Source organism: Hyperolius riggenbachi, chromosome 11 (genome assembly GCF_040937935.1).
Source record: "Hyperolius riggenbachi isolate aHypRig1 chromosome 11, aHypRig1.pri, whole genome shotgun sequence".
Taxonomy (NCBI): domain Eukaryota; kingdom Metazoa; phylum Chordata; class Amphibia; order Anura; family Hyperoliidae; genus Hyperolius; species Hyperolius riggenbachi.
This window is the reverse complement of record NC_090656.1, coordinates 133,954,045-133,978,978: the sequence shown is the minus strand read 5'-3', so window position 1 is coordinate 133,978,978 and position 24,934 is coordinate 133,954,045. Positions and strand designations below refer to the sequence as shown.

General features: G+C 47.2%; 1 protein-coding gene across 1 annotated transcript in view; it reads right to left on the bottom strand.

Moving 5' to 3' along the window:
* Positions 1-314: 314 nt before the first annotated feature.
* The window catches only part of LOC137537882 (solute carrier family 22 member 20-like), a 390,369-nt gene continuing 365,749 nt past the window's right edge, over positions 315-24,934 (bottom strand). Inside the window, exons 13-14 of the mRNA XM_068259827.1 lie at positions 5,419-5,625; positions 315-1,693 (exon numbers count right to left, since the gene is read on the bottom strand). Of these exons, the coding sequence (XP_068115928.1) occupies positions 1,597-1,693; positions 5,419-5,625 (304 nt within the window). The 3' untranslated portion in view covers positions 315-1,596. The remainder of the gene's footprint in view (positions 1,694-5,418; positions 5,626-24,934) is intronic.

The following is a 24,934-nucleotide window of genomic DNA, read 5'->3' as shown; positions in this document are numbered from 1 at the left end:
ACGTACCGTGTATCCCCAGCATTATATGAAGCCACAACTGATTATCAATAGATAAACATCCAAATCTGGCAGTAATGAGATAGAAGTGATGTGTAGTCCCATTTATGATAATCTATGGTGCAAATGGCACTTTCTGGTTATAACCTATGGCAACAGTTATCCTCCACCAGGTGCCGCCACCCCAACCTTGGAGCTCTCACCAGAATGGCTGGATGCTATAGATTGATAGGTCATAAGTGCCGCTCTGCATCAATGGTAAATTCAGTTTGGATTACACAGATCATTTAATATCAAAATATAACAGGCTACTCCAAAACCTTAAAACAACTTTTATTTAAACATGTAGTTACACTCACATGGGATGTGGCATTTACAGCACTTAGAGTTTTCTAATGGATTTTCCCCCATATGTGGGCCACCCAGCTGGCTGCCACTGTGTGCAAAATATCACACAGCCTATGCCTCTGTCTCTCTATGCTCCTGTTCCACATCTGACTTTGACCTACGTGTTTTGTTGCCCCTATCAACGTATCAGGGGCCTGGTCAGAATGGGGCATATCACTGGTATATAATATAACCTTGCCCCCATGGGCGTAACAATAGACCCTGCAAGGGATGCAGTCGCAGGGGGGCTCACAAGCTGCATTGGGCCTCATGGAGGGAGAAATGTATTTTCCCTGTCCTGAAAGACTGACAACTAAGGGCACAGAGAGAAAAAAACGTTCTGCTCTCTGCTCATTTGTTCTAATGACTGCAGCTGCACAGCCACTGATAAGAAGTCATACAAAGTTTTGCAGACAAAGATTTGTAGACAGTCCCTATTCAGTGTTCAGCAGGGTCTTGTGTACAAAACGCTGCTCCCAGTCTCTCTACCCCTTCCTAAGTGCTGCTATTTCCTATAGTGGTGCTGGAAGAGTCTGCAGAGTCTGTTCTGCTCCAACAGAGATGGACAGAGTGAGTGTAATAAGCTGAGGCTGGGAGAATACTCGTCTGTCGGTTTTCTGTATGCGTTTTCTGCACATCACGTGTGTCCGTATGTGTGAAAACATGTACGTTTTATCACAGAAGCTAGTTTAATTGATAGAGAAAATCCATGCAGTGCTTCACTGCTGTCTGTTTTTATCTGCATTGGGAAAACGCATTCAAGTGTAAACTAGCCAGCTGAATAACATTGATTTACAGTTTACTTGTGCAGAAACCAGGGGGAAGAAGGGGCCCCATGCAAAGTTTCGCAGGGGGGCCTAGTGATTTCTAGTTACGCCCCTGGCTAAGACAGTGCAGGGATATGGCAATGAATGTCCTGAAGTCTACGGACATCTGTCTGGAGGCCAAATTAGTATAATGGGAAGTGTTTTTTTTTAGTGCAAAGAATAAATGTAGGTTTTAAGTGTTAAAACTGAACAGAAATGAATGCTTTGTTAATCAATTTCATTTGCAAAACCCTGGGTTTATTAGTCTACAGTTTCAAGGTATTTAGCTGATGATATGTATTATGTGACAGATTCAGGGTTGTTGAGGATCTTCATGCAGAAACATTTGTAATGTTTGATCATGACTCAAAGTGTGTTACATCCTGTTATCTTCTAGTGTTGCTTCTCAAATTACATCCTTAATGTAGTCCTCTGATTTCTGGGCCAGAGGGGTAATCTCCATTTTCAAATTCTCTTGCTTCATCCAAATATTTTTTAACCTCCTAAAACAAGAAACAGCTTAATAGTTTAGGCTGGTAACTCAATACAGTCTTTTTATAAAAGTACCAAAATATAGCATTTATTTAATTTGTCATGAATTCATTTAAAGGCATGAAACTGAGATGGTAACATCATTTTCTTTCTTCAAATAAGGCACATATATAGCCCATTCATAAGACGTGATCTATTGGCGTGCCAGATACAAGACCATCGTACTGACAGCAGAAAACAAAGCAAGCGCTCACCAACACGGGCCGCATCTGAATGACTCATCACCTCATATGCACCGCTTAAATAGCTCAAATACACACTCAGCAATCAGACAGATGCAAAACATATGCAAAACTAAATACTTACCATGCAAAACAGGATAGCACAATGGGTGCTGCTAGCCTGGTAGTTACAGAACTGTGGAAACAAAATATAGGTAAAAGGCTGCGCATCCCTGACCCAATACTGTACAATTGAATGGTTAATCGCTGTGGCGCACACCGCCCCCCCTGGACTGAAATGTACGCCCGCATCCAAACAATGCAATACTGGTCTATGGAGAAATGTTAGCTTCCATCATAGTTTTGCATGCAAAAATATAGATATACTGGACATCTGCACCAACGTTGAGGTAAATCTCCAAGGCAGATGTCCTAACACTAAACTGACCTAAGTTAAAAGCAAATGTCTTTGCCCTGGCAGCAGCTAACGCTAAAATGTGTAACTTACATTCAATACAGACAGCAGAAAACAAAGCAAGCGCTCACCAACACGGGCCGCATCTGAATGACTCATCACCTCATATGCACCGCTTAAATAGCTCAAATACACACTCAGCAATCAGACAGATGCAAAACATATGCAAAACTAAATACTTACCATGCAAAACAGGATAGCACAAAACTATGATGGAAGCTAAAATTTCTCCATAGACCAGTATTGCATTGTTTGGATGCGGGCGTACATTTCAGTCCAGGGGGGGCGGTGTGCGCCACAGCGATTAACCATTCAATTGTACAGTATTGGGTCAGGGATGCGCAGCCTTTTACCTATATTTTAAGACCATCGTACTGATTATCCATTTCTACAACTCTGGTTAGATTTTAGGGCATCAATCACCGGCGTTAGGCAAACTGGGGAGAACGCCCCCCCCAACCCCCCCCCCCCCACCCCCACCCCCGTGGCCTCCAGCTGTCCCCCACCCCGGCAGTCCCCGATGCCTAGTCATAGGCTGCTCTGTCACCTGTTTGTGGCTCTGACTGCAGCCACTCCGTATGCTCTGTCCACTCGCGCTCCTTGTAAATTTGCGCTCTTGACCTGATGTGCACAGCAGCCGAGGCCGGGAGTATTATGGGTATGCCTACTTGACAAGTGCTGCTCATATATGAGCATCATTTCTGAAGTATGCATGTCCAAAACACTATCGACTGCTGTGCATCCAGGCAGGAGCACGAAATTACAGGGAGTGGACAGAGCATGCACTGCTTCTGGGTGTACTGATTGATGGGGAATTGAGCTGCAGAAATCAAATCTCAGCTGTTGTGAAACATTCCTTCTTTTACCTAAGGAGCATCACAAGGATTAAATACCTCCTACCACCAGCGGATCTTCCAACCCTAGTTCATGCCTTCATCAAATTATGGCTGGACTAGTACAATGTTCTTTATAAAGGCCTTCTAAAGACCTGCACTGCCTGCAATTAGTACAGATTGCAGCTGCAAGGCTGTTAACTAGCCAACCACACCATTGCCACATAATGCACACTCTTCGCTCACTCCACTGGCTACCGATAAAATGGAGAATTCTGTTTAAGATTGGCTTACATAAAAATCCTTGCACAATCTGGGCCCTGGATAACTGAAGGACTTGTTGCAGCTGCGTCACACCCCCGACAATCTTAGATCAAAAGGATCTAATAACTTGGTCAGCCCCAGAGTCCACCTGAAAACCTTTGGAGAAAGAGTCTTCTGTCATGCTGCCCCTACACTTTGGAACTCCCTGTCACACCCAATCAGGACATCTCCATACCTGTAAGCATTTAAGTCCAAACTGAAAAGCCTACTATTTAGTCTGGCATTTATGAACACCTGACTATTTCCTCTGCAGCCTGCAACCCTGTATTCATCTGAGACATAGCTATGCGCTGTGAGTCCTATGGGAGAAAAGTGCTTTACAAATGTTAATGTATTGTATTCTTTGTTGAATGGTGGGCACTAGGGCAGCAAAACAGGAGGTAGCCCATTCAAACCAGCAATTGCTAGTCAAGGTTTTGGACAGAATTGGGGGGGGGGGGAGCAGTTTGTGACAGCATGCCTTGGGCGCTACAAAGTATAAATTCGGCCCTGATTATATTTCCATGCAGTGCCAAAGTACAACGTTTTGGTTTAGGTGACCTTTTTCAAATGCATTTGCAAGTGGAGTCCTGGGTCTTTCTGCTACAGTTTGAACTTTGCCCTTTGGGTCTGGGTTCCTGGTTTGACTCTATGCTGCATATTTATCTTGATTGTGGTTGAGCACTGGATGCACATCCTTGGTCTGAAAGCATCAACCTTCCTAAAGCTTACCACAGACAATAGAGGGTATTTAGACGTGTATTTGCAATCCAGCCTCCTTTAGGGGCTGAATCATGAAGCTGCAATACTGTATGTCACTAGAGCGGCCGCTACTATGTTAATTGACATAGTTACTATAGTAACTATGTTAATTCACATAGTAGCGGCAGCTCCAGTGACGTATCGCACTCGCGATACTTAACAGCAGCGGTCGGCATTTAAAGGATTGCTATGTAGGCAGTGCACGTAACTAAGGAAGGCACGCTATGCTGCAAGACCAAGCATAGCATGCAGCTATGAATTTATCTTGTGGTGCTGTCAAGGAGCTCGCTATAGCAGTGCAGCTTCATGAATCAGCCCCTTAGTGCCTTTGTTGTTGGTTGGCTTAACTACAAACAGGAATGCTTAGCTCATTCAGCTGTTGCTATTTCTCTTAAAATGGAGGATGCTACCACATGCAGATAAATCTGTCACAGGTTTACATGGGAAGAAACAACAAGTATCAGACCAGGTTTTTTACTTTTCCAATAAAGGGTTTTTCTAATGCACCTACAAAAACTGAATTGGTACTCAGTTGGGACAGCTTTTATCATTGATTCACTGCACATATGAGTATGTGTGTAGGTCATAGGAAAAAAATGTTAGCACCTCGTAGAAATGTGTGCAAACATGTGGGAAACATAAAAACTCTCTGCAGATAGTGTTTAGGTTGTACCTCAGATCTGTTACTCTAGTGTTGTAAGGAAATAGCACCCTCTGATTATTATAAGTTGTAAAGTGTAGGCAACTCTGTGGGCTCTTTCACTCTACAGGCAGCGGTAAAAAGCTAAAATGCTGCGTTTTGGCTGCAGGCGTTTTGAAGGCGTTTTGAAGGCGTTTTAACGTCAACACATTACTATCAATTGTAATGAGAAACGCCGCGGTCAGCCCTAAAAAAGCTCCTGGGAGCTTAAAACGCAACGCTCCAAAACGCAGCGTTAAGTGTGAAAGGTAAAATGAAAGTCTATGGACTTTCAATTTACCTTGGAAAACGGCAACTATGGCCGTGGCGTTAAAACGCCAAAAAAGCCCTCTGGTGTGAAAGGGCCCTGTAAGATGACTAATTAGATGGACTAGCAGTACGTTTTCACGAGCAATTACCACAATCTTAATGTAATCTCTTTACACCTCCTTGAGCATCTCACCTTTCTTCCACCTCTTGAATGGTATCGGTCAGAGGTTGGTTACGGGTCTCAGTAAGAAGACACGAGGCAGCAATTCCAGATAAAATAGGAGCTGTTCCAAATATGATTGCTGGCAGGATAGGAATGTGATCTCCAATTAGATGAATTACTGGAGCCACTACAGAACCAATTCTAGCATTGACATCAGAGAATCCCATGCCAGTTTGCCTATGAAATACAAAGATGAAACATAAACATAAACTGTGACAGCAGTAGGCTCAGTTTGTAAAACTGTGTTTCTTTCCGCTTTCATAACTGACAAAAATGTACTGTTGCATTAGAGGCAGCAATACAAAATCATCAATGTGGAGTATATTCACTAAACTGCAATAAGCATGAATGAATGGAATGCATTGCGCTCTACTCTTCCTGAAAACAAATCATAAAAACTTACTTTTAAAAAGTGAAACAAATAAAATAAAAAAGCACCAAAGATTTCATTCTCCAAGAGGTAAAATCTCACTGTCATACTAGTGTAAGGTAACGCTGAGACAACACAGTTACGGTATTTTAATGTACCCTGTCATAGGCACCAAAATGCATTATGCTAATTCTGAAACCCAGCGCGTCTCCTCCCACCTCAGGATCATATGCACAAACCTCTCACTTGAATGTTATGCACTGCACTTAGTGAGTGTCTGTGTTGTGTGTTGTATGGGGGTGGAGAGTGGCAGGGCCTGCAGGGATGGTTTTAGGTAAAATTGGACAATAGATAAAAATGAACAGCCCCCCCCCTCCTCCAGATTTGTATAAGTTGACCTTTATTGCCTTCCCCCTTCCCTAAATAGTATAGGTAGTGTTTGTGCCTCCCCATCCTCCAGATGTGCCCCTTACAGAAGTATAAGGTTGCTTTTGTGCCCCCCATTTAGCAGTATTGGGTGACCTTTATGCTTCCCCATATTGCTGTATTAGGTGGTTTTTGTGTCCCCTCCAGCAGATAGCAGTATAGGGTGGCTTTTGTGCCCCTATTCCCCATAGAGCAGTATTAGTTGAACTTCGTGCCACCTCATATAGAAGTATTTGGTGGCCTTTGCCCCCATGATCCCCCAAATAACAGTATTAGGTGGCCTTTGCCCCTGCCAGTCCTGCACCATACTCATACTTTTTTTCTTCCTCTGTGAACTCCAGCCTCCTGTATGTCCCTGCTGATGCCTCTTTTCTGTCTTTTGGAGGTTGGAACACACTGACGTAACATGCCAGTGGTCCACTGCAGGGAACCATTGAAAGTGGAGGACATGTTGAGGAAGGAATAAGGAGTAGATGGGTGAGGTAGGATTCTCTGCCCTCTCTGATGGTGACACCAGATGCACGCCACACCCTATAAACACTCCTAGCCACTGAAAGGAGGGAAGACTTGGGGGTCCATACAGGCTCTGGGGCCCTGGGCTATTGCCCAGTTTGCCCTTTTGGAAGAGCCAGCGCTAAGTGTTTGCCATACAGGACTTTGCCCTTTGGGTCTGGGTTCCTGGTTTGACTCTCTGGTGCATAGTCATCCTGAATGTGGTTGAGCACTGGATGCACATCCTTGGTCTGGAAACATCAACCTTCCTAAAGCTTACCACAGACAATAGAGGGTATTTAGATGTGTATTTGCAATCCAGTCTCCTTTAGGGGTTGATTCATGAAGAAATTGCCCAGTTTGCCTTTATGGAAGCGCCAGCCCTGAGAGCTTGCCATACCCAAGCACAAAGAACCTGACACGCACAACTAGGCCACAGCTGTGACTTTGTATGGAGACATAGTATCAGGAAAGTATTGGTGGACAGCATTCATATTACCAGCATCTATCCCATTGGCTACCTTTTTTTTTTAAGGTCAAGCTATACGCAAGAGTGTGGATTCAGATTATTACAAATGCAAACTCAATCTTCATATCATGGGTGTACTTTAATGAAGTAATGAACAATGGAGACTTTTAAGAAACGCATAAAGACCAAAAACAATTGTCTACTGTCTACAACGCTATGACTGTCCAATTGGTAGGACCTACAGACTGTTGTAGACAAAAGACAATTGATAAATGTCATTTTATTGGTTACTGTAAGTTGCTAAACATCATTTCTTAGTGTATTTCCTTATCAAGGAAGCCTGCGTGGAGAAGAAACAGGCAGGTGGTAATTAAAGAGACACTGAAGCGAAAAAAATATATATGATATAATGAATTGGTTGTGTACTATGAATAATTACTAGAAGATTAGCAGCAAAGAAAATATTCTCATATTTTTATTTTCAGGTATATAGTGTTTTTTCTAACATTGCATTATCCTATAATATGTGCAGATTACACAACACTCAGCATTCAAAATGAGTCTTTCAGAGCAGTCTGTGAAGTAATGAACTCTCCTCTAGCAGAGGAAAAGTAAACAGTTCAATTACAGTTGAGATAATAAAAGTCAGATAACAGCCCTCTCCACGACTAAGTTAGTCGGAGAGCTTAATGGCTTTTTTGCATAGAGATAACAACTGGAGTTTCTCAACTCTTCTTGTACTGGAAACAATTAGACTGATGTATCTGATCTTAATGTTTTTTTTCTTATCTGTACTACACATACAAATCATAATATCATCATTTTTTTTTCGCTTCAGTGTCTCTTTGAAATGATAGGCACAGGTGTAATTTTAGTATAAGTATAGGGTACAGGACATTAATAATATGACTTATACTGATTATGTATAATGTGACATGGCTGGAAATATAAGCCAAGAAAAGTTAAAACAAGTAAAGCACAATATAACAGTGATCTCTATTGATAGAACATTCACATGATTACCCAAAATTGTGCTGAAAAGGAGATATTAACGTTGCTATACGAAAAGATTTAAGGAAAAACCGGTGCACAGGCCTATTTAAATAACGCAGAGATCACCCCAGAGTTCTGGGGGAAGGCAGGTTGAAAATTGAATACTGCATACATATATAAATATACAACCGCCACTCAAATGATCATTTGCTGCAAAACATTTTTATTCAATATAGAAAAAACGTGGAAACCACCCTATAAAACCAAGAACCCCCATAAAAACACGATGTGGGCATCATTCTAGGAGTACTCCTGGAAAACACGCACGCCTCCTCTTCAACTCACACATGTGAGTACATACAGATAGGTCGGCCGACCCTTTTAACTGCTAGCTATGTTTGAATCGGGGGTGCATTAGTGAGCTTGCTTTGTAAAGGAAGAAACTTCCACGTCAGGAACAGTTCTTTTGGTAAACTCCCTAAACGTGCGAACAACAGTTCCATCTTCAGACAAGAAGCCTCACCAGATCATGAGCCAGGAAAAGCCACTATAAATCCTGCGTCATACAACTGACATGGATGATATTGCACAAAGTCTCTGTGAGTCACACTTAACTGCTCATTACAAGGTTCAGAACATTCTTGATACCTCTCAGAGTTCTTCTTTTCTCTTCCGCGGCGTCCCGTGGGTGGCAAGTACCTGCTCCGTGATCCGGCTCGCAACAGCGCCTCCCGGCTCACCGCGTGTTCAGCGGGCGTGCGTCATGTCTCTACTCCAAGTAGTTCCTCCAGCCCATCATCCTCAAGCCTCGCCCACATACGTTATGCCCACATCACGTGGGCTTCGTCAGTGTGATGCTGCGATGGTGGCTTGCTGGGACAGGTTTCCTCCCTTTTGAGTTCAGCATCAAGCCTCGTTCTAGTGCCACTTCCTGGTTATGCGTTTCAGCAAACAATCCGCTGCTCCTCATCTTCATAGTGATGTGAACTAATTTGACACTGTCCATTTCTAACAGCATTCACTTAAGAACCTATGAATTTTATGAGACCAAGAAATTCTTCATTTTGATTAATAATCATTTCTTATTTGTAACACCCTTCTTTCTCCCATCATTTAAAGGGGAACCCCAACCCACCCACAGTACATACAACAAAATCCTGCGATTCCCATGGTAGATGTATCCATATTCCTAACATTATTTGATCAGAATACTTTAATTGGGATCTCCCAGTAGATAGAGGCTAGGATAGCAAGGGTGACGTTCATCCCACAGGCGATCATGGATACTCATTCAGGACCCCTGGTTCATCACGCCCATGCATACTGATGCCCAGATCTTTTACATACATGGTGCTCACACACCCTAGAACAGAAGACCCTGATTTTAAGCATCCTTAAAGAAGAGAGGGGCAACCCAAGCTAACAAAATTATCTTAAAATAGCTGTAAATGTATAAAGAGATCAATGAGCTACCCTGGCCAAGACTTAATACCCTAAGGGAGGACCAGAGTTCTCAAGGTTAGAAAGGGAAGTGATCCAAACTTGGACCAATGGAGAGATGATCCTTCTCCCCTATTACACCCTTAATATTCCCTTAAAAAATGGACCAAGTTCAAATCAGTATTTAGCCCATTTGGTATGAGCGTCCCTAAATTGTAGATCCAGTTTTTTTTAATCTGATACAGGAGCTTTTCATGATCTCCTCCCCTATTACTCCTTTTGGGCCTAATAATTCCCTTGAATCTCATACATTCTGGGTCACTGTCATGAAAGAGAGCGAAGTGTGTCCCTAGTGGGCTCTTTTCGTCCGCTGTGTTAATGTTCGTCACATGCTCTCCTATACGTTCCTTTAAGGGTCTTTTTGTCTTGCCCACATATTTTAAACCACAAGGGCATGTGATCATATAGATCACTCCCTCAGTGTTACAGTTCACATAATTTCTGATTTCAAATTCTCTTGTCCCTTTGGCATTCTCAAACTTCTTTGTTTTTTCTACTAATCTGCAGTATCTGCATGACCCACATGGGTACATACCTGTGGGAAATGGGCCAAGAAAGCCCCTCCCTTTATCTTTACTTCTTGTTTCAGAATACACCTCTGCTCTAACTAACGAATCCCTTAAATTTGGCGCTCTCCTGGGTGTCAACAACGGGCATGGGCCAACTATTTTCAAAATCTCTGGGTCAATTCTCAAAATGTGCCAGTGCCGCTCAAGCACCTTTCTCAACTGAGGCCAATGAGAACCGTAAGTTGTGATCAACCTTACTTTCTCATTTGCCATTTTGTTGTCCCTCTTTTTCTTTTTGGATTCTAAACACGTTTTCCGTTCTAAACCCGACACTCTTTCCATTGCATCATGGAGGACATCCTCTGGATATCCCCTTTTGCGGAAACGTTCACACATTTTAGCCGCCTCCTGCTCAAAATCATCCTCCTCAGAGCAATTCCGTCGAACCCTAACTAGTTGCCCATACGGTATACCACGTTTCTGACACCCAGGGTGAAAACTGGAATTATGCAAATACGTATTTCCTGCCGTGGCCTTTCTGTATACTGAAGTTTCAAGTTTGTGATCCTTTTTGCGGATCATCACATCCAGAAATGCCATTTGTGTCGATTCTACTGTATATGTGACTCTAAGATTTTTATTGATGTTATTTAGACCCATCAAGAACACATCCAGGGTTTCTCTTGGTCCCCTCCAGACGAGGAAGACGTCGTCAATGTAACGAAGCCAGAGGGCCGCGTGCGCGCCAAATGCCTCCTGGGGGTAGACGTCCTGTCTCTCCCACGCACCCAAATGCAAACATGCATAAGATGGCGCGCACGCGGCCCCCATCGACGTCCCCCTCGTCTGTCGGTACAATTCCCCGTCTGCCATGAAACAGTTGTTAAACAACACCAACTCCAGCAAATCAACCACCACCTGGTTTCTTTTCTCCGTCCATCCCCTGTATTCTCGCAGGAAATATTTTGTAGCTTCTACTCCAACCTCGTGAGGTATGGAGGTGTATAATGACTCTATGTCAATACTGACCAACAAGTCATCTTCCTCCACTTTAAACTCCTGTATCAGATTGAGCAATTCTCTCGTATCCTTGATAAATGATGGCAATTCCTCTACCAAGCCCTTTAGGTTTTCATCAACAAAAATCCCTATTTTTTCCAAGGGCCCATCAATGGCCGCTATAATGGGCCGCCCTGGGGGGCTAACACTGTTCTTATGAATCTTTGGAATGAGATAAAGGACTGGTTTCCTATAATGTTCAGACTTCATGTATTTTAACTCTGCGGCAGAAATTGCTCCCTCAGCATATGCTTTTTCAATAATTTTATCTCTCCTTGAAACTATATCTGGGAAGGGGTCCCGCACAAGTCTTTTGTAAGTGTCCTGCATCTCCAACTGTCTCTTCATTTCTGTGAAATATGCCCCTCTGCTCCATAGGACGACATTTCCACCTTTGTCACTCCCACGTATGATGACCTCCTCGGCTTCTTTCAACTCGAGCACTGCCTGTCTCTCTTGGGGGACAGGTTATGAAACCCCGGTCCCCATCGTATTTTTTCCAAGTCCCGACTTACCAAGTCGGAAAACACTTGTATGTTCTTATCCATAGAGAGAGAAGGCATGTACCGGGAGAATCGCCTGAGGTCAGAGTGGACAACCCCGGTTTTTCTGCCATCCCATGAAGCAGAGGGGCCCCCCTCATCCAACAAACCCTCCAATTCTCTCAACAACCTCCTCTCTTCTTATGATCTCACCCCCTGTGTCTGTTGCATTTCACTTTCAGGGGACTTGGAGGGTGAATCATGCTTGTCCGAGTACATCTTTTTAAGTAGAACTTTAGGCAGGAAAAAATGCACATCTTTGTAAGTGTCGAAGGGGAAAATGACAACCCCTTGTTCAGTACTGATATATGGTGCTCATTTAATACAAAATCCGTCAAATTAAAAATATTGTTTCTATCCTCTGAGTCTCCTTTTTCAGGGTCCTCCTCTAATTCCTGTAGTTTTTCCCTTTCCGGGGGGGGGGGGGGGGGGGGGGGGGGGGGGGGGGGGGGCTGGACTCTCTTCTTCAAAATGGACTGTGTTTCTTTCTTTGGGTTGTATCTGGTCTGTTTTCTCTGATGTTTGGACCTCTCTATTTCTTGCCTGTCGCCACCCCTTCTGCTTACTATGGGGGCCTCTTCTTCTTCTTCTTCTTCTTCCCGTTCTGTGTCCCCGCCATCTCCTAAAAAAGAGACCGGTCCTGCAGAAGAGGAAGGAGATCCCCTTGGGTCTTCCTCTTCATCAGAGTCCTTACCTCTCCGCCCTCTGGAGCGAGACCTCGCTCGTCCCTGAAGACAATTATAATATTCCCCTTGGTTCCATTCTTTAACATCTATTTGAAATTTGTTTTGTTTCACCAATTTGATTTTCTTCTGCGTAATCTCTACCTCGCGTTTTACCATCTCATTGAGTCTTACAAACTCACTGTTTGAGCGGTATCCCTCTAGCCTCGCTATGCTCTCCTTGATTTCTGTCTTAAGTTCCTCCAGCTGTATGGTCTCCTCTTCTATGGTAATGCGCATGACATTTAAGTCATATGCAATAGCCATAGCTTTCCATCTTGGGATGAAACGAGGATTTCTCAGATGACCTGCTGGGACAAACCTATTTCTCATTCCCCAGGGGACAACTCCTTTGTCTACATAGGACTGCATAGTAGAAATACTCCATTTGCGTCTGAGATGTCTCAGTGTTAGTTTCTTATGAACTCTGAACAGTTTCTTTAAATCATTCAAGTCCTCCCGATCAACAATATTAGTCTCATTAAATGCTGATGAAATATCAGTGTCAATATCTGCACTCAGAACATATGCCATGATTCACTGCTTGTATACAGGAGTCAATTTCATAAAAACACACCAAGTGACTTAATGAAAAATCCCACCCTTGGTTCAGCGTTTTAAAATGGATGGCTTCCACTGACCACTATATACAACAGCCATTCACACGGTACTTGAAATAAGCGAAAAGATTTAAGGGAAAACCGGTGCACAGGCCTATTTAAATAACGCAGAGATCACCCCAGAGTTCTGGGGGAAGGCAGGTTGAAAATTGAATACTGCATACATATATAAATATACAACCGCCACTCAAATGATCATTTGCTGCAAAACATTTTTATTCAATATAGAAAAAACGTGGAAACCACCCTATAAAACCAAGAACCCCCATAAAAACACGATGTGGGCATAATTCTAGGAGTACTCCTGGAAAACACGCACGCCTCCTCTTCAACTCACACACACACACATACAGATAGGTCGGCCGACCCTTTTAACTGCTAGCTATGTTTGAATCGGGGGTGCATTAGTTGCTATACATAGTACTGCTCTGTGTGACACATGTGTAACAAACTGGGCTTCTAGAGAGGATGTTAACTGTATAGAATATCTCACATTCTGATTTTTTTAAAGAGAACCTGAGATGGCGAGGGAGAGAAAAATTATACATACCTGTTGCTTCCTCCAGCTCCCTACAGGCTTATCGCTTCCTCGCCATCCTCCTCCGCCTCCTGGATCTTCTGCAATATGACCCAGAAAATTCTCAGGTCCGCGGCATACTGCACATACGCGGCTCGGATGCGTGTGCCCTGCCTCACTAATTTGGCTGGGAGCGTTCTGCACCTGCGCAGTACAACTGCACAAGCGCAGAGCATGACGGGGGAACACATGCGGCTGGACTGCACCTGCACAGACTGGAGAACTTTTCAGAGCCAATTACAGAAGATTCAGGAGTCTGAGGAGGACCACAAGGGCGTGATAAGCCTGGAGGGGGCTGGAGGAAGCCCCAGGTATGTATAATTTTTGTCCCCCATCTCAGGCACACTTTATCTATTTTGCTAAGCTGATGACATACAGACAGTGAGCTGATGCTGGTGGTATCAATACTTCCTGACTAAAATATTGAATACAAGCAAATCCACCCGTTTCCCATTTTTGTGATATAGATCCCCTAATGCTTCTGGTTTTGTTCTTAAAGGACAACTGAAGAGAGAAGAATATGGAGCAATATTTATTTCCTTTTAAACAATACCAGTTTCCTGGCAGTCCTGCTGATCTATTTGGCGGCAGTAGTGTCTGAATAACACCAGAAACAAGCATGCAGCGAACCTTGTCAGATCTGACAATACTGTCAGAAATACCTGATCTGCTGCATGCTTGTTCAGGGTATATGGCTAAAAGTATTAGAGGCAGAGGAGCAGCAGGGAAGCCAGGCAACTGGTATTGTTTAAAAGGAAATAATTATGGTAGCCTCCATGTCCCTCTCATTACAGTTGTCCTTTAATTTGAATATATAGGCATTGATTAATAATAGCTAAATTTCATTGGGACCTTTGTCCAGTGTGTCGCTTTCTGAGCCACCAGTTTTTGGCATCGTACAGCCTTCACAAAGTGTATTTGCCATAAAGCAATTGGGAACACCCTTAAACAGAACACACTGACCTGCCCTAACTAGTGCTGCTGTTGGGATTCGGTAAAGGTCACATTTGCCATGAAAAGTGACCACCAAACAACTGTAATCTTCATGGGATTTGGTTAGCTGTATAGTGTTCTGGGCTACAGCATTAGCCAATCAACAGGCAGGAGCAAACAGAGGTTAGGAAAGTCTGTTTGTGGTAGTTGTTATTATTATTTATTGTATTTATAAAGCGCCAACATATTACGCATAGAGATGTCGCGAACCTCCGATTTTCGGTTCGCGAACCGGGTTCGCGAACTTCCACGGAAGGTTCGGTTCGCGGAAAAGTTTGCGAACTGCAATAGACTTCAATGGGGATGCGAACTTTCAAAAATAGAAAAAATTATGCTGGCCACAAAAGTGATGGAAAAGATGTTTCAAGGGGTCTAACACCTGGAGGGGGGCATGGCGGAGTGGGATACATGCCCAAAGTCCTGGGGAAAAATCTGGATTTGACGCAAAGCAGCATTTTAAGGGCAGAAATCACATTGAATGCTAAATTGCAGGCCTAAAGTGCTTTAAAACGTCTTGCATGGGTATACATCAATCAGCAAGTGTAATTAGAGTTCTGCTACACACTGACACACCAAACTCACTGTGTAACGCAGCGCAAACATCTGTTTGCGTAGTGACGGCCGTACTGGACTGGTGTGCACCATGGCCAGAGTGTAGGCCGTGGCGTTTTTCAAGCCCATATGGTCGCCGGGCTGTGGTAGCTCAATGATAGAACAACAGTGACTGTCCAGCTAATCAAATTTGGTCTGACCACAATGAAGCAACGACCTTATTATCTTTTGTGTGCCATCCCCACCCGAGACACTCAAATAGCGCTGTGTAATATGTTGGCGCTTTGTAAATACAATAAATAATAATAGCCGGCGGCCTTAAAAATTCAGGAATCCGCCTAGAGTCCTGGACCCTGTTGGTGGTGGCGGAGAAGGCAGTCAAGCGGCCTGCAGGCAGAGATGCTGTGTGCGGGGACTGACTTAGTCTTCGGTCGTGCAGTAGCCCTCCGGGATCCATTCCTCATTCATCTTGATAAAGGTCAGGTACTGAACACTGTCGTGACTTATGCGACTTCTCTTCTCAGTAACTATGCCTCCAGCTGCACTGAAGGTCCTTTCTGACAGGACGCTTGCGGCAGGGCAAGAGAGAAGTTGTATGGCAAATTGGGACAGCTCTGGCCACAGGTCAAGCCGGCGCAACCAGTAGTCCAAGGGTTCATCGTCGCTTTTCGCAGAGTCTACATCCACACTCAAGGCCAGGTAGTCGGCTACCTGCCGCTCCAGGCGTTGTTGGAGGGTGGATCCGGAAGGATTATGGCGAGGAGTTGGACTAAAGAACGTCCGCATGTCCGACATCACCCTGAGATTGCTGGAGCGTCCTGTCCTTGCCTGCGTGGACTTGGGAGGAGGAGGGTTACTGCCAGTGGTACCTTGATTGCGTTTTGCAGCCACATCACCCTTAAATGCATTGTAAAGCATCATCGACAGCTTGTTCTGCAAGTGCTGCATCCTTTCCGCCTTTTGTTGAGTTGCTAAGAGGTCCGCCACTTTGTGCCTGTACCGAGGGTCTAGTAGCGTGGCCACCCAGTACAGGTCATTCATCTTGAGTTTTTTGATACGGGGGTCCCTCAACAGGCTGGACAACATGAAAGAGGACATCTGCACAAAGCTGGATGCAGACGTACTCTCCATCTCCTCTTGCTCTTCCTCAGAGATGGGACGCAACTCCTCTTCCTCCCCCCAGCCACGAACAATACCACGGGAACGTGGAGCAGCAGAAGCCCCCTGTGACGGCTGCCGCAGTTGTTCTTCTTCCGCCGCCTCTTCCTCCTCCATAGAAACACCTTCCTCATCATCACCATCATCAGAGTCTGACTCCTCTCCTTCCCCACACGACTCCTCTTCTTCCTGCTCCTCCTCCTCCTCCCCCCTCTGTGCTGCCGCAGGTGTTGTGGGAACATCGGGTTCATGTGTAAATGGCTCCCACGACTCCTGCTGCCGTAACTCTTCTCGTTCACGCTCCTCCACAGCTGTATCCACCACTCTACGCACAGCACGCTCCAGGAAGTAGGCGTAGGGGATCAAGTCGCTGATGGTGCCCTCATCGCGACTCACCAGTTTGGTCACCTCCTCAAAGGGCTCCATGACCCTGCATGCATTTCGCATCAGTGTCCAGTTGTTGGGCCACAACATCCCCATCCTCCCAGATTGTGTCCTTGTACTGTAATGATACAGGTAGTGGGTGACGGCTTTCTCCTGGTCTAGCAGGCGAGAGAACATCAGCAGGGTGGAATTCCAGCGAGTCGGGCTATCGGAAATCAGGCGTCTCACCGGCAAGTTGTTTCTACGCTGAATCTCCGCAAAGCGTGCCATGGCCTTGCAAGAGCACCTGAAATGCCCACACAACTTCCTGGCCTGCTTCAGGACGTCCTCTAAGCCTGGGTACTTGGCAGGGCCGGCCCGCTCATGAGGCGGGGTGAAACTTTTGCCTCAGGCGGCAAATTTCCAGGGGCGGCATCCGCCCGTCCGTGCGGGGAGCCAGCCGCCGAGCTGGAGGGGTAGCTGGCAGGACGGGGGTATTGGGCCTAGCGGCGGGGAGGGGGGGTCGGACCCCCCCCCTCCCTCGCCTGGGTCCCCCGTCCTCCGCTCCCCTCCAGCCTTACATAGAAGCAGCCGCTATTTGTAAGAGGCACGGGCGGGGAGGACTCACCTCTTCCTCAATCCAGCGTGCGCTCCACTGACGTCATTTCCTGCAACGCTGCAGGAAGTGATGTAAGTGAAGCGCACGCTGGGAAGAGGTGAGTCCTCCCCGCCCGTGCGTCTTACAAATAGCGTCTGCTTCTTCTATGTAAGGCTGGAGGGGAGTGCAGTTCGGGGGACCCAGGCGAGGGAGGGGGGGTACGACCCCCTCCCCGCCGCTAGGCCCAATACCCCCGTCCTGCCAGCTACCCCTCCAGCTCGGCGGCCCCCCAAAGCGCCCCCCCCACCCACCGGAGGGGGGGGGGTGTGGCGGCGGAAAATGTTTTTTTGCCTCATGCGGCAAAAAGTCTAGGACCGGCCCTGGTACTTGGGCACAAATCTTTGCACGACCAGATTCAGCACATGTGCCATGCAGGGTATGTGTGTCAGCTTTCCCAAATTCAACGCAGCAATCAGATTGCTGCCGTTGTCACACACTACGTTGCCGATCTCAAGCTTGTGCGGGGTCAGCCATTGCTCCACCTGTTTGTTAAGAGCAGCCAGGAGAGCTGCTCCAGTGTGACTCTCCGCTTTCAGGCAAGACATGTCTAACACTGCGTGACACCGTCGTACCTGGCATGCAGCATAGGCCCTGGGGTGCTGGGGCTGTGTAGCTGGAGAGGAGATTGTGGCACCAGCCAAGGAGGAGGAGGAGGATGACGACAGCGAAGCGGTGGTAGCAGGTGGAGAGGAGGTGGCTGGAGGCCTGCCTGCAAGCCGTGGAGGTGTGACAAGTCGGTCTGCTGCGCAGCCACGTACTCCCTGCTTGCTGCCATCGGTCACCAGGTTGACCCAATGGGCTGTGTATGTAACGTAGTGGCCCTGCCCGTGCTTGGCAGACCAGGCATCCGTGGTCAGGTGGACCCTTGACCCAACGCTGTGTGCCAGAGATGACACCACTTGCCTCTCAACTGCACGGTACAGTTTGGGTATGGCCTTTTGTGAAAAATAATTGCGGCCTGGTATCTTCCACTGCGATGTACCAATGGCCACAAACTTACGGAAAGCCTCCGACTCCACCAGCTTGTATGGTAATAGCTGGCGAGCTAATAGTTCCGCCACGCCAGCTGTCAGACGCCGGGCAAGAGGGTGACTGGCAGACATTTGCTTCTTCCACTCAAATACTTCCTTCATGGACAGCTGGGTACTGCTGTGGGCAGAGGAGAAGGAACCGCTCAAGGGAAGAGGCGGTGTGGAGGAGGGTGGCTGTGAAGGTGCAAGGGAGAAAGTGGATGAAGACGATGCACCTGAAGGAGGAAGAGGAGAAGGAGGGTGGCTTGTCTTTTGAGGGGTGCTGCTTTTCCTCAGGTGTTCTTGCCATAGCTGTTTGTGCCTTCTCTCCAGGTGCCTTCGTAAGGCACTTGTCCCTACGTGAGAGTCGGCCTTTCCACGGCTCAATTTTTGCTGGCAGAGACAACAGATGGCTTTGCTCCGATCTGAGACACACACGTGAAAAAATTTCCAAACCGCTGAACCCCCCTGGGCTGATGGCGCTACGGTGGCATCAGCAGCTGACGTTGAAGGGCATGTGTGCTGGCTGCCCATAGCTGGCGATACATGGCGCCGGACACTGCCCCCAGCTGTTTCTGAGGACGAGCTCCCTCTGCTTCTATCATGGAGTCGTCTCCTCCTACTCCTCTCTGACTCCTCCTCTGAACTGTCCCCCTGGTCATCTCCTCTACCGGGAACATATGTGGTATCCGTATAATCGTCATCATAATCCTCCTGGCCAGCTGTGCTTTCTTCAGACACCTCCTCAAGTGCACCAACTTCAGGTGGTCCACCATCATCCCCATCCACACACGTTACGTCCATATTATCGCCACCTAACTCAGACGTATGAGGTGGTGTACCTGCGCCGCCTTGTTGTTGTGGCAGTAGTGGCTGGGAATCAGTGATTTCACCACCACCACCAAATAACTCCTGCGAAGTGTCAAATGCAGCGGATGTGGTGCTTGTTGTAGCGCTGGTGGCTGCGGGAGATGAGGTGTTCTGTGTTAAAAACTCAATCACCTCCTCACGATTTTGGGAAGTGATGGCACGTGCCTTCTTCTGAGCACTGTATTTTGGGGCAGGTCCGCACGAAATCAGAGAAACACCACCTCGCACAGACCTGCCGGTGCCTGGTGGCCTTCCTCTGGGCCTGCCTCTACCTCTTCCTCTACCTGGTTTGTCCATTTTGTCCATCTCGGGGGGATGCTAGCTATATGCAGTGAAGTGGGTTCTCACTCAACACAACCGGTAGTTAGATGCAGTGAGGTGGCCAGGTGAGTTCTCACCCAACACAACAGGTATTTAGATGCAGTGAGCTGGGTTCACTCAACACAACGCTAGGTATATGCAGTGATGAGGTGGGTTAAGTATACACAACAGGTACTGGGTAGTTAGATGCAGTGAGCTGGGTTCACTGAACAGTGAAGGTACTTAAGATGCAGTGAGGTGGGTTCTCACTCAACACAACCGGTAGTTAGATGCAGTGAGGTGGCCAGGTGGGTTCTCACGCAACACAACAGGTATTTAGATGCAGTGAGCTGGGTTCACTCAACACAACGCTAGGTATATGCAGTGATGAGGTGGGTTAAGTATACACAACAGGTACTGGGTAGCTAGATGCAGTGAGCTGGGTTCACTGAACAGTGAAGGTACTTAAGATGCAGTGAGGTGGGTTCTCACTCAACACAACCGGTAGTTAGATGCAGTGAGGTGGCCAGGTGGGTTCTCACCCAACACAACAGGTATTTAGATGCAGTGAGCTGGGTTCACTCAACACAACGCTAGGTATATGCAGTGATGAGGTGGGTTAAGTATACACAACAGGTACTGGGTAGTTAGATGCAGTGAGCATAGTGCATTATGGGGCGAATCGAACTTCCGCAAAAGTTCGCCTGGTGCAGGTGAAGGTGAACCCCCGAAGTTCACCTGGAACCGTTCGCCGGCGAACCGTTCGCTACACCTCTAATTATGCAGCGCTGCACAATAGATAAATGGGTTAACATACAGGTAGAACATACGGAAACTCACAACAAAACAAGATCATGCAAATGATTTGATAACAATACAGTGTCATAGGTCAAGATAGAGAATGTTCGAGTCTACAAGAAGGGTGGTTGTGAGTAAGATTGCATAATCAAGCTGGATACACTAGGGAGGAGGGCCCTGCCAGAGGCTTACAATCTAAAGGGTGGGGTGGAGACAATAGGTGCGTCTTTTGAGAGGGGGTCTAACAGAACATATTATGATGCTGGTGTAGGGGGGTATGCTAGCGTGAAGAGGTGAGTCTTGAGACCTTGTTTGAAGGTATTAAAGGTGGGGGCGAGTCTGACGGCTGGTGGGAGAGAGTTCCAGAGAGTAGGGGCAGCCCTGGTGAAGTCCTGCAATCGTGCGTGTGACTGAGTTATGCGAGGTGCGACTAGGCGCAGGTCATTGGAGGATCGGAGGGGGCGGGCTGGTATGTGCCTGTGGACCACATCAGAGATGTAGGTCGGGCAGGTCCTGTGCACTGATTTGTAGGCCAAGCACAGGATTTTGAAATTGATTCTAAAGCTGATGGGGAGCCAGTGTAGTGCTTTACAGTGCGGAGTTGGAGAGGCGCTGCGGTGAGAAGAATGTATCAGTCTGGCTGCCGCATTCATTACCAATTTAAGTGGGTCAGTACGGTTAGAGGGGAGGCCAGATAAAAGAGAATTGCAGTAGTCTAGGCGGGAGATGACAAGGGCATGGATAAGGAGTTTAGTGGTGTCAGGGGACAGGTAGGAGCGGATCTTGGAGATGTTGCGGAGGTGGAAGTTGCAGGATCTGGCAATACCTTGGATGTGGGCTGTAAAGGAAAGTTCAGAGTCCAGAGTAACGCCTAGACAGTGGGCTTGGGAGGTAGGGTGGATAGTAGTATTTTCAATAGTGACGTGCAGATCTGGGAGGGGTGCAGCTGTGCGGGGTGGGAATATTAGAAGCTCAGTCTTGTCCAAATTAAGCTTGAGGTACCTGGCAGCCATCCAGGAGGAAATGGATGTGAGGCAGGCAGAGACTTTGGGCCTGATTCACAAAGCGGTGATAACTCAGTTATCACGCCTAAAAGACTTTAGGCATGATAACCTTTGCACCGCTGAGTTAGCACCGCTTTGTGCTGATTATCACGCGCAAAGTCCCGCACGCAAAGATTTGCGCGCGCAAACGCGCACGCGCGCGCAAAGTCCCATAGGGCTTAATGGGCACTGCGCGCGAAGTGCGGTGCGGTGCGCTTGCGCACGCAACACTTTACGTGCGGAAAATTCGCGCGAGTTTCTTCTTATCATGCCTAAACTGAGTTTAGGCGTGATAAAGGGCTTTTCACTGGCGTGCAAACACTTTGCACCGCTTTGTGAATCAGGCCCTTTGTCCATGGTAGAGGAGGAGAGATCTGGGGTGTGAAGATATATCTGGGTGTCGTCGGCATACAGGTGAGAATTGAAACCCATGGAGGAGATGATTTTGCCAATTGAGGCAGTATAGAGTGAGAACAGTAGTGGTCCTAGGATGGAACCTTGAGGAACACCAACTGAGAGGGGTGTAGGAGTGGATGAAGAGCCATTGAAAAATACTGTGAAAGAGCGGTTGGAGAGGTAGGAGGAGATCCAGGCTAAGGCTAGGTCCTGAATGCCCATTAGCTGCAGGGAGTGGAGGAGGAGGGAGTGGTCAACAGTGTCAAATGCCGAGGAGAGGTCCAGGAGGAGCAGGATGGAGTATTTACCTTCGGCTTTGGCAAGGGCAAGGTCGTTTACCACTTTGGTGAGGGCTGTTTCTGTAGAATGGGCTGTGCGAAAACCAGACTGCAGGGGATCGAGAAGGGAGTTGGAGTTAAGGAAGTTGGTCAGGCGTTGGTGGGCCAGGCGTTCAAGAATTTTTGAGGCAAAAGGGAGGAGAGAGCATGGGCGGTAGTTGGTGTCATATTGGATGCTGTGAGCACCTGGTATATAGCCCCACACAGGCATATCAAAGTAGCTGTCATTTTCTAGAAAGAGCTATTTTGTTTCTGTTGGTGTAGCTTGTCTAGAGCTGTGCTGATTAGAAGAAAGGTAATTGGCACCTCAGAATATGGGAACAGTCATTATATAGACATGTTGCTTGGCTCTCTGTTCTATGGAAAGGGTAGGATTACCAAAGGGCGTCCTGCTCCTAGATGCAGGGCCGGAGCTATCATAGGAAAAAATGGGCAATTGCCCCAGGGCCCCAGAGCCTGTAGGGGCCCCCAAGGTGTCCCTCCCCCATCTTAACTGTTGTTCCCCAGGGACTCTGCAGAGTCTGTTAAGTTGGGAGGTGATTGGGGGAGGGTCAGAAGCCAGCTCAGGGGCCCAGGAGGGAAATTTGGCTGCAACAAAGGGCCTCTAATGACGCTTTTTGGTCAAGGGGTGTCTGTTGGGGGGCCCCCAGGCTAATTTTGCCCTAGGGCCCAATTGTTACTTGAACCGGCCCTGCCTAGATGGATGTGGAAATGATGATGATTATCTAACCTTCCCTGTGCTGACCTCTGAATTGGAATGGGGAAAAGGAATATTATTGAGGCCTTCAGGAGTGTCCCAGTTGAGCCACCTGGAGTAGGGGCCTAGTCATGGTTGTGGTCTCTTCAAAACTTGTTTCTATGCCACTGTCACTACCCCCTATAAATGTATGTTCACTACATCTAATTCAGACAAAAGTCTGCCTAAATCCTATGTTTAACTGTACACTTACCCTAACAAATGTCTGACCCATAGCCTAACTATTAACCACTTGAGAACCGCCCCCAGCCGATGGGCGGCGGCAAAGACCGGGCCTAAACGACCGCAATACGCCCATCGGCGGGGCGGCATCAGAGGTGGCTGTGCGGCGATCGCGTCATTAATGACGCGATCGCCGCCGGTAATAGGCTCCGCCCACCCTGTTTGGAAACCCGCCGGCCAATCAGCAGCGCCGGCGGGTTTCAAACTGCGCGATCCCGGCCAATCAGAGAGTATAATACACTTTGTTATTGTAACAAAGTGTATTATACTGGCTGCCTCCTCCGCTGATGGTCACTCGTCGTGCGACCATCAGAGAGGACGGCAGCCCTTACTGTAAGCACAGCAACACACACTTTTAGCTACACAGACCCCCCGATCGCCCACCCCAGCCCTCAGAACCCCCCCCCCCCTGACCACCCCAGCACACCACTGTTAGCACCCAATCACCCCCATAAAAACCCATCAATCACTCCCTGTCACTATCTAGTGACGCTATCCCCTAGGTTAGGTCCCTAACTGCCCCCTAGGGTCCCCTGATCACCCCCCTACCCTCAGATCCCCCCCAGACCCCCCCCCCCAGACCACCCCCCTGTATACTGTATACGTTTGTATACAGCTGCCTTACCCACTGATCACCTGTCTATCACATGCCTATCACCTCTTGTCACCACCACCCATCAGAGCAGACCCTAAACTGTCCCTTGGGGGCACCTGATCACCCACCCAGACCCTCAGATTGCCCTCAGACCCCCCCTCCTGATAACCTCCCCAGTGCATTGTTTACATCTATTCTCCCCTGTAATACCTCACTGATCTCCTATCGTCACCCCCTGTGTCTGCCACCCACCCCACCCACCAGATCAGGACCCAGTCTGCCCCGTGCAGGCACCTAATCAACCCCCACACCCTCAGATCGCCCTCAGATAAATAACCTTCCCAGTGCATTGTATTTGATTGCGCTGTAATTGTATTTGATTGTGCTGACATTCAATTTCATTGTGCTGACATTTAATTTGATTGTGCTGACATTCTATTTGATTGTGCTGTAATTGTATTTGATTGTCCCGTGATTGGCTTTGATTGTCCCGTGATTGGCTTTGATTGCCCTGTGATTGCCCTGTGATTGGCCTGTGATTGGCCTGTGATTGGCCTGTGATTGGCTTTGATTGGCCTGTGATTGGCTTTGATTGGCCCGTGATCGGCTTTGATTGTCCCGTGATTGTTTTGATTGCCCTGTGATTGCCCTGTGATTGGCCTGTGATTGGCTTTGATTGGCCTGTGATTGGCTTTGATTGTCCCGTGATTGGCTTTGATTGTGCCGTGATTGGTTTGATTGCCCTGTGATTGCCCTGTGATTGGCCTGTGATTGGCTTTGATTGGCCTGTGATTGGCTTTGATTGTCCCGTGATTGGCTTTGATTGTCCCGTGAATTGAGTGCCCTGTGATTGGCCTGCGATTGCCCTGTGATTGCCTTTGATTGTCCTGTGATTGTTTCTGATTGCCTCTGATTCCCCACTCGCCACCACCCCCCTGTCACTATCCTAGTGATCTAAAAACAGTGATCAGTGAAAACTGTCACTTTTTTAGTATCACTAGTGTTAGCAGTTAGGACAGTTAGCTAGGCCCCTTTGTAAGTGTCAGTTAGTGCTCAGCCCACTGCACCACAGTCACTAATTAGCGTCATCACTGTCGCTAATCAACACTGGTACTATATAGAAGTGGTTCCCAACCTTTTCCGGGCCGGGGAAC